We start from the raw sequence: 12,509 nt of genomic DNA, 5'->3' as shown, positions 1-12,509 counted from the left end.
AGTTTCCTAATATAATGACTTTACTTGCATGACATATTGTTTCAGAATCTCTTCCCCTCTTCACTTGTCTTGGTCTTGGAGGCCATGCTGTGCCGGGTAATACAGAATCAGACAACCTGGCTTATAAATATCTCTGCTTCAATAAGCCGTTTAGGAAGTTTTTAGCTTTTATGTGCTTCGGTCTCTTCATCCCTATAGGGATTGTAGAACCTATCTTACACACCTGCTGTAAGGATTATATGATGCAATATATATGTAATGTAATGTGTAAACAGAGTTTTATAGTTCAGTAAGCATGGCTATCCTACCATACTGTGGCAGAACCCTACCAGTCCCCCTTGACTATTATCTCTGCAACATAATACTGCTAAAAAATGTGATGGGAAAACAATGAACTCACCCTGCCATTACCTAGCATATAACCATTAGTGAGCCATTTACTTCTCTAGGTCTTATTTTCTCTAACTGTAAAACCAGCATGACTAGATCATCATAAAATTCCCTTCTAGTTTTAAAAATCCTAAGGTTTGATGCTTTTACTCTGGTTCAACAGATCAAATTCCTTTGATTCTGAACTTATTTTAGATGAACACTTACATTACCTTATATAGGATGGAAATTTTATGTGCTTAAAGGTTTATGAAATATGTCATGAACTTATAAAAAGTAACACCGGACAAAGCACTGTATGTACATTATGAGGAAGAATTTAAATATAAAATCACACCCAAAACAATAGGAAATCAAACATTCAGTGAAACTGAAAGATGGATTAAAAAAAAATCAATACAAATATGTAATAGGATTATCCAATTAAGTAGACTACTTCAAAGAGCTATTTCCTGTTTATCATTTAAAAATTCTTTTCCTCACATTTTACTACTTATGGAGCAGTAACAATTCTCATGTTTATGATTCTTCATAAAGAATTATTATTTTAGTAGGTTAGGATAGTATCTTAAATCTTTTTTTTTTTTTTTAAAGATTTTATTTATTTATTTGAGAGAGAGAGAATGAGAGAGAGCACATGAGAGGGGGGGAGGGTCAGAGGGAGAAGCAGGCTCCCCGCCGAGCAGGGAGCCCGATGCGGGACTCGATCCCGGGACTCCAGGATCATGAACTGAGCCGAAGGCAGTCGCTTAACCAACTGAGCCACCCAGGCGCCCAGGATAGTGTCTTAAATCTGAAGGCAAGTTTGAGATCATGTACTCCCTGTACTTACGGATGGGAAACTGAAGTAAAATAGGTGAAATGACTGGCTTGTTTGTGATCAAGCAACTAACTGCAATCATGGTGAGGATCATGATTTCCTGGTTCAATTTCACTGTTATGAACAGTATGGTGCCCCCATACAATTTGTGGGAGAAAAACATTTATTTCTCATTTTATATTATGATAGTCTCACAGAAAAGACAAATTCTAAGCAATCCTGTGATCCATGCATTCATTCTGCTACACATGATTTTCTAAAAATCTACCTTCTCCAAATTCATGCATTTTTAACATTCATCATATTTTTAAACTCTATACCTTATACTGCTGGGGGAAAAAAACACTTTCAGAAAAAAAAAATGGGGAGAAGGAAATAAAGTTCTTTGGGGTTATTTCTGTTGGTACTTATCAACTGGGTATGTTTCCTTTCAATTTTCTTCTATTTTCCTGCATATAGAAATAAAACAGCACATCAAGGATCAGCTTTGAAGTTGTCTTTCTTTTCTCTTTCTCTGACATTACATCTGCTCTTACGACTTCAACTATAGGTCTGTAACTTCTTCCATGCAATCCTTGAGGCCAGATGAATTTTGGAATTCAGAATTTACAAAGATAGGGGCGCCTGGGTGGCTCGGTCGTTGAGCGTCTGCCTTCGGCTCAGGTCGTGATCCCAGGATCCTGGGATCGAGCCCCGCATCGGGCTCCCTGCTCAGCGGGGAGCCTGCTTCTCCCTTTCCCTCTGCCTGCCTCTCTGCCTGCTTGTACTCTCTCTCTCTGTCAAATAAATAAATAAAATCTTTAAAAAAAAAAAAAAAGAATTTACAAAGATAACATGGTATATATACCATACATTATGCAATATTCTCAATGGAGCATGGGGAAAATAACCTATAATCAAACAAATCCATATTTTTTTTTTTAAAGATTTTTATTTATTTGAGAGAGAGAATGAGGTAGAGAGAGCATGAGAGGGGGGAGGGTCAGAGGGAGAAGCAGACTCCCTGCTGAGCAGGGAGCCCGATGCGGGACTCGATCCCGGGACTCCAAGATCATGACCTGAGCCGAAGGCAGTCGCTTAACCAACTGAGCCACCCAGGTGCCCCAACAAATCCATATTTCAAAAAGCAGCTAAATGACTGAATATTAACACTAAATGGGATAAAGGCTATAAATGAGTTCATATTAATTCAAGTTTTACAGCCAAATGAGTCCTTAAAAATAAACAAACCTCTCATCAGAGCGTTTTGGATTTTAGAACTGCAGATAAAGGGCTATGGACTTACATAATTTCTTTGTGGTTAGTTCCCAAATCTCTACCTTCAGTTCTGACTTTTCTCCTTTGCTCTCATCTTATCTCCAGCTGACTTGCTATCATCTCAAGCTCAACATGCCTAAAACAAAAATTATCTTTATTCTTCTTTTAAGATATTGTCAATGTTATCATGATTTCCCCAATATCAATATACCAAATGATGTTTTTAGCTCCCTTCTCAGTTTTATGAGTATTATTTTGTTTATGGTAGTTGCTTGTACTAGCCCTTTCTTTATATTATCACTGACATTGTTAGAGTCCAAGTTCCTACCTTAAGGCAATAGTATGGTAATATAGATTACCATTTATAAATGTGTTATGCTATGCTTATAATACAAAATTTCATTCTTATAATTTCATCTTATAGAAGTTCAAAGATTTCTTCATAGAAATACTTCTAGGTCCCCATGATGGCTCACAAAAGCCTAATCTACTCAAATTGTGATTTTAGAAATGCAAAAGCTTATCAAGCTTGGCCAAACATGATCCTACTGCCAAAAGAGTACCTGTCAGTTGTGGTTACTTACCCACAGCAGGTAACCTTAGGCCAGATGATATTAGGCAAGGAGGAGCACCAGAGATTTTCTTTTTACACTGTAATATTTTTATCCGATTCTGTACATGATAATAATGTACATGTTCAAAAATGCTAAAGGTGGATTTCATTTAACAAGGAAAATAAAAGATAGATCCTTCATAAAGAGTAGAGTTTGGTTCTTGAGTGAAAATAGTTCCAAAGACCTATAAAAAGCACATTATTCTAGTTAAATGGTTTTGAATCTCTGGCCTAAGGGCTTTCTAAATTGGGTTTGTAATCACCCAGGGGTGTATACATGTTCCTGGGTCTATGTTGTTGAGAGTGAGTGAACAAAAAAACTGGCAGAAGAAGAAAGCAAAGATGCACTGGAATTACTTAAACTGAGACCATAGTGTATATAACTAAGCATTAAGACAGCATTCTGCAAAAGGATGTGATGTATGTCATGCTTACATAAAATACCTCCTTTGGAACTTTCCATTGTGAATTTCACAAACTATCTGAGAAATGTCCCTTTTGGATTCCCCCGAGGAGTGGTTATGTAAGTCTTGATGAAATTAAGACTTCATCTCCATTTTACTTCCACTTGATTTCCTGCACCAGTTTGCAACCTTGTTACTAGGACTCTGTAGTCTTGAGAACTTCTCTTTAAGCTTTTTTTTTTTTTTTAAATTTTACTTATTTATTTGAGAGAGAGAAAGGAGTGTGTGCATGGAAGGGTGGGGGGGAGGGAGAGGGAGAGAGAATTTGAAGCCAATTCCGTGCTGAGCACGGAGCCTGACACGAGGGGCTCAATCCCATGACTGCGAGATCAGGACCTGAGCCGAAACCAAGAGTCAGACGCTTAACGGACCGAGCCACCCAGGCGCCCCTCTTCAAGCTTGTTAACAGCTTTTTCTTTTCAGCAAAATGTCACATACCATTCCAAAAGAATATCAAGTTGTCGTGTTAGCAATTATCAGATAAAAGAGAGATGATATAAACTTGACAGTCCACAGAAGTCTTTATTGCATGCTTAATAGCAGAAAACAATGAAACAGAACTCAAACTTTAAGAATTCATGAGCTGAGTTAACAATTTCCCTCTAAGGAACAGTGTTTCCTGAAAAAATACTGGAGCTTTACACTGGCATGCACAGCTTTGCTTTCAGAGTCGGTAGGGTACAGATTTAACTTTCCCCACGGAGCTTACATTAATGGCAATAGCTAGCAGCTATAATTGCATTTCGACATTCTTAATTAATACTCAAGATTCTGATACAAGCTGAAGATGGAAGGGCTCCCTATGTATTCACATCAGCTAAGACTTGGTTCAACGGCATTTTACGGAATGATTAAAAAATACTGATTATTTAAATTCTGTATTTTTTCACTTTTTCTAAATGTGAAAAAGTTTTATCTATTAGAATAAATAGTTGAATGCTTTTTCAAACTACACATCCTACCCTAGCCTATCCCCATTCCAAAGGACCCTGCCAGTGTTGGTGCAGAGTTTATGGTTGAAAAATCAACAAAATCCTACAGCAGAGGATGAAAAGATAGTAAACTATTTGTCTTGTTCACAATACAAATAACATGAAAGCAACATGTGAGGTCAAAATGAGTAAATATCTATATATTACTGTTAGGGGAAGTGCATTCCATGGCCTAAACTTCCTACTTTAACATTACTCAGTTGGATAACCCCCAGCTGATAAAGCTCAGAAGATCAAAAGCAGAAATAAAAGATGCAAAAGCTATTCATATTATAACTGCTATATTTAAAAACAAAAGCCAAAAAGAAATGTGGACCCTCTGAAAAGATGTTTATGTTCTAGAAGATATATGAAGTGATACACTATTAAAACAGAATGAGAAGTTGGGATTCTATTTTTGCAATAATCCAATTTTTGGAAGTCTTACAAATGATTTTGACAGAGCAGCACTGGATAAATGAAATAAAAATGATAAAAATAAAAATGAAATAAAAAAATAAAAATGATTCCCATTAGAAATGGGAATCTATTAAACAAAGTTCCATAAAATGAGAATGAATAATCAATGAGTTCTGGAAATTTTTCTCTTCTCCACCCTCCCTCCCCCCATCAATCTACTTTGCTGAAAATGAGGATGTTTTACATTTGCTTGATGAGGCAGAAGACAGTATGCCAATGGTTTTTCTAGTTGTCAATTTTTTGATTTTTTCTCAAATAGCAAAATTAATACAAAACTATTAAATGCTCTAATTTCAAGTTAAGAATAAAAAGTTCTGAAATTATTGCATAAGCTACACACACCTATTTAATACATCAAAAATGATAATTTTTAGTACATGTAAATAAGATCTGTGCATTTTCTCAACAAAATGAGAAATTTTGGCTGAGGTGCCAAGATACATTAGATATCATACTCTAACATGATGTCTGGGAGACTGTCATGAGGAAATTTTAAAATAGATGTCTCAAAATCTTTGCTGGGAGCCAGCCACAGGGTATCTATGAGAAGTGAACTGCAGGAGGATGTGTGAGGGGGATTTCTGTGGGGAAAGCTGAGCTGTGGGTCTTTCCCCCTCACTCCAAGCCTAAAGATGGGCTTCAGAGGGACCACGTGGAGAGCTTAATAAGATCAGTGGTTACTGTGCACTGACGTCTGACACAAAAAGTTAAGAGGCATTAGCTGTCCACGGAGGTAACTAGCAGAGAGGGTGAGGGAGATGAAGAGGAGGGAGAAGAAGACAGAGAGGAGGAAGGAGAGGGACAGGGCAGGCAAAGCTACACTGAGAACCATATATTATACTCCTAGCTACAAGGGCAAAATATGCAGGACTGGTTCTGTGAACGGATGTGGGTGAGGAAGGAAAGCCGTCCTAGAGCCATGTGAAACCCTGCCCCACTCCCAGGGGGGCACTGACATTCTAACAGAGAACTGGATATACTCATTTCTAAACTGAGATTGTATATACCATATAAAGTGAATGTAGGACTTTTATTGCCTCAGAAAGATGAATCAAAAAGTCATGGACTGCCTGAGTTTGCATCCTGTATCAGAGGAACAAGTTATCCTGCTAAACGCATTTTAAAAGGACAGTAGGAGGCAAAAATTAAAGTTCATTTTTATGATTTCATCAACCTGTAAGTTCTAATTTTTCAAGTATGGCTAAATAGTTGAATTAACAAAGTGACTATAAATCTGTAAAAAATGCATTTAAAGAGGATTATATAATTAAAGTTATCTCTTTTACCCACCTTTTTTACTTCCTTTGAGTTTAGTGTCCACTACATTTGAGGTAAAAATGTCCTTAAAAGAAGGTAAGTTACTAAAGAAAAGCCTGAACCAGCTCTCTTCTGGAGAATTTTTTCATTTGCTCACCTTTGGACAAGTGATTTCAGTCTGCTGGATCATGATGAGAGCTGAGGCTATCAGAGCTCCTTGCCTCACATAGTTCACAGGGTCATTTGTCATCGGTTCTAACAAATTAATTGCTTCCTGAAAGCATTAGAAAAAACTTTAAATTAAGCTGGTATAGCGGGATTTTCAAATTAGTTACTGTTATTCTAAGTCAGTATTTTCCTCTGACATTGTAGTGAGTTCATTAAAGACTACTTGCAACTGAGAATGCTTTTAGTTTCAATATAATTGATGGTAAGTGAGAAGGAAGCTTGTAGATACATGCGTGTTCCTGTCTTGAAGTAAAAGAAGTAAAAAAGAAGGTAACAGAAAATGAGATTAATGTTAAGTGCCACTTTATAACATTCCTTATAAGGTCTTTGGTAGGTATAAATCCGGAGGAACAAAGCAATGGGTTTACAAAATTATCAAATTTATTTCTTAACACAGTATGCCACTTCTTAAATATCCTGCTTCAAGGCCAAGGAAAGAAAAAATAAGATGAATTCTTTTTCTTTTAAGAAAACAACTTCCGATTTCTTTACATGTGGATTCATTTATTTTAAAAATCAGAGCTGTTAACAGATAATATACATACCAGATAAATGTATTTTCTCTCCATTTCAGTGAAAAATGTGACACTACTCATAGTATTGTCAATACTGTTTATGAGGTAGTCATGATAAAAATATAACCAAATTTCCAACTTATAAGTTAAAAGACACTAACTTGGTCTTTGAGGTATGTGATATAACCTCAAAGATATATTTTAGAATAAAAAAGTGCTTTGAGTTTTTTAGAAATAAAAATAAAGCACCAAACCTTGGTCAGATAGGTATAGTTATATAGATCACACGAACTATCTAGAAATAAAGCAGACTTGCTTAGTATGAGCAACAAAAATTTTTCATTGAATTAACTTGTCAGATGCTGTGTCTCAAAGAACATCTGCTCCTACATATCATATCAAGTTTACAGTAATCTGGAAAGAAAAAAAAATCTAATATACATTTAACTTACGAGGCTTGACATAAATGGTCTACTGAAGACCTGAGGGGGAAAATACTTCATAAAACATCCAGCTATAATTTTCCTTTGTTTACAGATGTGTTCCAGAAAAAAAATGAAGGCCAATTTCTATAAACTGGTATTTTATAAACCCAATGATATTTCTAATAAAACTGAAGATACATTCTCATGTAAGAAATTCTCCCACAAAAGAAAACACTTAAAAACAAATCTCCATCATATCCTTAAAGGATCTTCCCCTCCATCACTGATTTGACAAATATTTACCGAACGCCTACTATGTGCCTGGTCTCACTTTAGCTTCTAGCAGTGAACATTCTGTTCTTAGGGACCTTACATTTCAGGGCAGAGGAGACATAAAATAAATAAATAGGTGTAAAAATATGTCAGGTGGTGATAAGTCCTATGAAGAAAAAATAAAGCAGGGTAAGGAGATGAATCAGAATACTGGAAGGGGATGTCTCTCTAAATTTTTATGCAATTTTTTTCACATATAGTGAAAACGCCCATTTTAATTTCTAGTTTCAGTAATGTTTTATGTGACTAGAAAAAGTTATTTGTATCCAATATTAATACTCTTCATTAGAGAAAAAGTGAAGCAAATTAAAATTTAATTCCTGGACTCAATCAATAAATAACTGTGTTTTATTTTATTTTACTGTGGACAAGAGAGTATAAAAAAATGACTCCTCCTCTGATACAAAGACATTGGAAGCATAACCTAGCTCTACTCTTGTTCTTTATGTTCTCACTATTCTCATTATGTTTGTGTTCTCTCTCTCTCTCTCTCACACACACACATACCCATGCACACACAGACTCCATTAAAAGAAAAGTTCATGTTTGGGGGGGTGGTGAAGGTGTGTACATTTGTGCTATGAAAGGCAAAAATGTGATGATTATGCCATTGCTGCGAATGAAGAATACTTGTTTAAGCAACAGCACATTTCTTTATGAATCTCACGATGAATTGTATTTTACAGTCATTTGCTTGCCTAACCCAACTCTTTATTTTGTCACTTTTGAAGATTTAACAAATATCACGTTACCTATTAGATTTGTGAGGAGAATCAGGCAAATAGCAGTTAAGTGATTTGCTTAAAACAAAAACAAACAAAAAAAAGAATCAAAGTTAGCTGATTTTGGTGGTCTCATACAAGAACCCTGATTCCTAATAATGCCAATTAAACATATAAATTACCATGTTAAGTGACCAGACTAACTCTTTAAAGAATTTTTTTTTTTTTTTTTTAAAGAAATCAATGCTTTCAAAAAGAAATTCAACAGCATTGTTTGGTCACCCACGCAATGTGGTGGTTTGTTCTTAACTCGCTTTGAGCAACCATGGTAAAGTGAGGAAGGAAGTTCTGGGAAGCTGTGCGAGACAAGTTAACTCTCATAGATCACACCACACTTGCATTTTTACAGTGGTCATACCAACTTTTCTGCTAAGGAAAACAGTCTGGTGCCAGGCAAGAACTGACCCCAGTGGCTTTGGGCTTTACCTTGTTTCCTGTACCGGCACAGCAGATGCCCAGGGCCATAGCAGCTCCATAACGCACGTGAGGATTGTAACTCTCTGACAGCAATGAAACAACGCTGGGACACTGTTCAGGGGTCCTGATAAGAAATAGAGGAAGTGAAGACAGTGTTATAGGTAAAAGATTTTAAATCAAGATGGAAGAATTTCAACCAATTCTTTTTAACTTATGGGAAACAGCAGTTATATTTCACATGGAAGTTGGAGAATTAAAAGTTGCGCATGGAATTCTAATTATTGATATTAATCTTCAGTATTCAGAGACTATACACAAAGAAAACAGAACATATCAGTGATTCCTCAACCACAGCTCTGCATTAGAGCATTACAGTCATTCCTTTGTGCTTCCTCCATAGTGGGTAATAACCATGAGGGTGTGGAGGGCACACAATGCCCTACATCAATTCTTATCTTTCTTGCTTATTTTGTGTTTTGTACCAGAAGACAAAAGCTGTTATAGAGACTCTGGGATGTTTCCAAAGCTGCACAAAAGATCTGAATTGCCCAGTATAACTCTGATTGAATACCAAATTGGTAAATATGCCTTGATAATGAAAAAATTCTGTTTTTTTTTTTCTTTAGCAATTATTATTGTATTGATAAGGACAGAAATTGTTCTTAAAAAAAAAAAAGATTTTATTTATTTATTTATTTGAGAGAGAGAGAGCACGCAAGTGTGGGGAGGAGCAGAGGGAGTGGGAGAAGCAGACTCCATGCTGAGCACAGAGCCCAACATGGGGCTTGATCCCATGACCCTGAGACCATGATCCGAGCTGAAATCAAGAGTTGGGACGCTCAACTGACTGAGCCACCCAGGCACCCCAGAAATTGTTCTTTTCTCAACCTCTTCATATTTCAGCAAAGACAAAAAAAATAGGGCAACCCTGACTAATGAAATACCTGACCTCATCTTTATAGTGGTTACTCTTTAGGGGCAGCAGGATTGGGGTAGTAGCTAGAGGAGAATGTAAGGGGAATATCTGGGCAGCTGATAACGATCTCAAACTGGATGCTGGTTATAGTGTGTGTTCAGTTGTGAAAATTCATCAAACTGTAGGCTAATTACGTGCATGTTTTTAGATGTGTATTACACTTCAACAAAAACTTAAAGAAAAAGGTTATACATATAACTACATTTAATAAAGTTTTTTTTTTTATTTTTAAACACTATCTTGTTGTGAATGAAAGCAGTTACTACTTACAGACCAATTCAATTCCATAACTTTGTTGGATTGTCCTCTAGCCTCAAACTCTAGTAAGTGGTAAATTCAAATTTCAAATGGAATAGAGCCAAATTTATGAAAACCATCCAGAAAACTGAAATTATGCTACAAGAGAAGGCTGGATTTCCTCCTTACAACAAAGTCCATCACTCTTTCTTGAAAATGTTCTCAGTTTGACTAAGCTTCCTAGTAGGAATAATTTGTAAATAAGACTAATGACAACAATATGGAGAAAAAGCCTGGTATTGTGAAAGATTCAATGTACTAGGAAACAGAGGATCTGGGTTCTAGTTCTAGTTTTGCTAATTTCTTAGTATGTGACATTAGGTAAGTCACTTTTTTTTTGTAATTAGAGATAACTTTTCTTTTGCTGGAATAATATAAAAAACAAAATGAGTAAATAACAGAAAATATGGTAATAATATATATACCTTCAATTAATGCACATAGACATAAATAACAATACATTATATAAGAGGAAGCCATGAAGTCAAAAACCCATGTTCCAGTTCCTGCTTTGTCTCTAAACAGCTGGGATAATTTAGACAAAGCTCAATGAAACAAACACTCTGGGATCCCTTTCTATGTATGAAAAAAGAAGGAATGGGACTAGAAGTTCTATGTCTTTCCTACTTTATAATTCTATGGCTCTTTTTTTTTTTTTTTTTAAGATTTTACTTATTTATTTGTCAGAGAGAGAGAGACAGAGAGCACAAGCAGGGGGAGTGGCAGGAAGGGGGAGAGGCAGGCTCCCCCCCCTGAGCAAGGAGCCTGATGCTGGGATCATGACCTGAGCCGAGGCAGACACTTAACTGACTGAGCCACCCAGATGTCCCCAATTCTATGGCTTTTAAAAATGAACCAACCAGGGTGCCTGGGTGGCTCAGTCAGTTAAGCATCCCATTCTTGATTTTTGGCTCAGGTCATGATCTCAGGGTTGTGAGATCAAGACATGTGTCAGGCTCTGTGCTCAGCAAGTAGTCTGCTCGAGATTCTCCCCCTCTCCCACTTCCCTGGCTCATGCGCACTCTCAAATAATAAATCTAAAAAACAAAAAAACCAACCAGCAAAGGTTTTAAATCAATGTTCATTGTTACAGGACATTTCTTTGATGAGAAATATTCTTATGGAATTTAAAGTGATATTACATCGAAGAGGCTGCTGGAGAGTCATTCTGCAACTTGTAGTTGACAGTACCATCATTTAACTTTTATTTTGCGCTCCTATTAGCCAAAGAACTTAAAGCTCTGTCCATAACTTGATACTCAAATCCTCTGACAAACTCAAGCATTTTGTCACCAAATTAATTACAAATAAAACCAACTCAAGAGTGCACATATCCCAAGGGCCAAGGCTGTGTTTTCTGTATTTTTTATTTTCCATAAATTATTAGCACAGTGCTAGATACTAAAGATAAAATAATTTTTGTTACTCAGTAAATGACAAAGAGAGTCAAACTAAATTTATATTTAGAGACTTAACCAATAAGTATTTTCTACTAGGTTCAGGGCCTAACGGTTAACCTCTGGGGGGTGGGGGTTGGGGGGGAAATCAAGCCCTTCCCTGTTCCCCTACCCACTTAAGTTTATAATTTAGCTGCACAATCAAGAAAAAAAAGGGAAAGTTAGCAAGTACCTGTGTTGCTTCATAAGGGTTAATTGAGAGTGTCTTTTAATTTTATGTGCTTTGAAGTTCTCAGTAGGGAGATCACATAGGTAAGGCCTGAAACATCCACAAAATAGGTACCTAATTCTAATTTGTTGTTTCAGTAAAATTTCTTGGCTTGTAGCTAACAGTCAACTTGCCAACTTTACTATTTGTACAAACTTTCCACAGAGCAGGAACTGTGCCAGGATATATGCACAAGTCACTGCCATATCATCTGACCATAAACTGCATATATGAACTCCTTTCTTTCAACATACTGGCTATTAACTACTGTTTCTTTACTAAATATTTTGTGTAACCTCAACATTAAATCCTATTAATAAATCAGATGCTTTCATCTGGTGTCTTTTCATCTGGTGTTTTTTTTCTAATTTATCTTCACTAGAAAAAGAAAAGTACAGGAATATATGTATATAGGCAGAAACACTATTCTAGGCACATGGGGTCCAACACAGAGGGAATTTGGTGAGGCCATAAACCACAGGGTAGTCCCCTTGGTAGAACTGTGAATTTGTAATTCTCACTAGGTAAATGGCATAGGATTAACATATGACAAAGGAATTACGAATATACCCTCTGCTGAGCTTCCTTGTATCCCCTACCAAAAGATTAAATAATCTGA

General features: G+C 36.3%; 1 protein-coding gene across 1 annotated transcript in view; it reads right to left on the bottom strand.

The window, feature by feature from the left end:
• Positions 1–12,509, bottom strand: part of PSMD1 (proteasome 26S subunit, non-ATPase 1) — a 91,730-nt gene that overhangs the window by 16,150 nt on the left and 63,071 nt on the right. Inside the window, exons 17-18 of the mRNA XM_021690379.2 lie at positions 8,962–9,076; positions 6,410–6,526 (exon numbers count right to left, since the gene is read on the bottom strand). Coding sequence (XP_021546054.2) covers positions 6,410–6,526; positions 8,962–9,076 — 232 coding nt within the window. The remainder of the gene's footprint in view (positions 1–6,409; positions 6,527–8,961; positions 9,077–12,509) is intronic.

Source organism: Neomonachus schauinslandi, chromosome 3 (assembly GCF_002201575.2).
Source record: "Neomonachus schauinslandi chromosome 3, ASM220157v2, whole genome shotgun sequence".
NCBI lineage: Eukaryota > Metazoa > Chordata > Mammalia > Carnivora > Phocidae > Neomonachus > Neomonachus schauinslandi.
The sequence above is the reverse complement of the archived record's forward strand: the minus strand, read 5'-3'. Positions and strand labels throughout refer to the sequence as shown.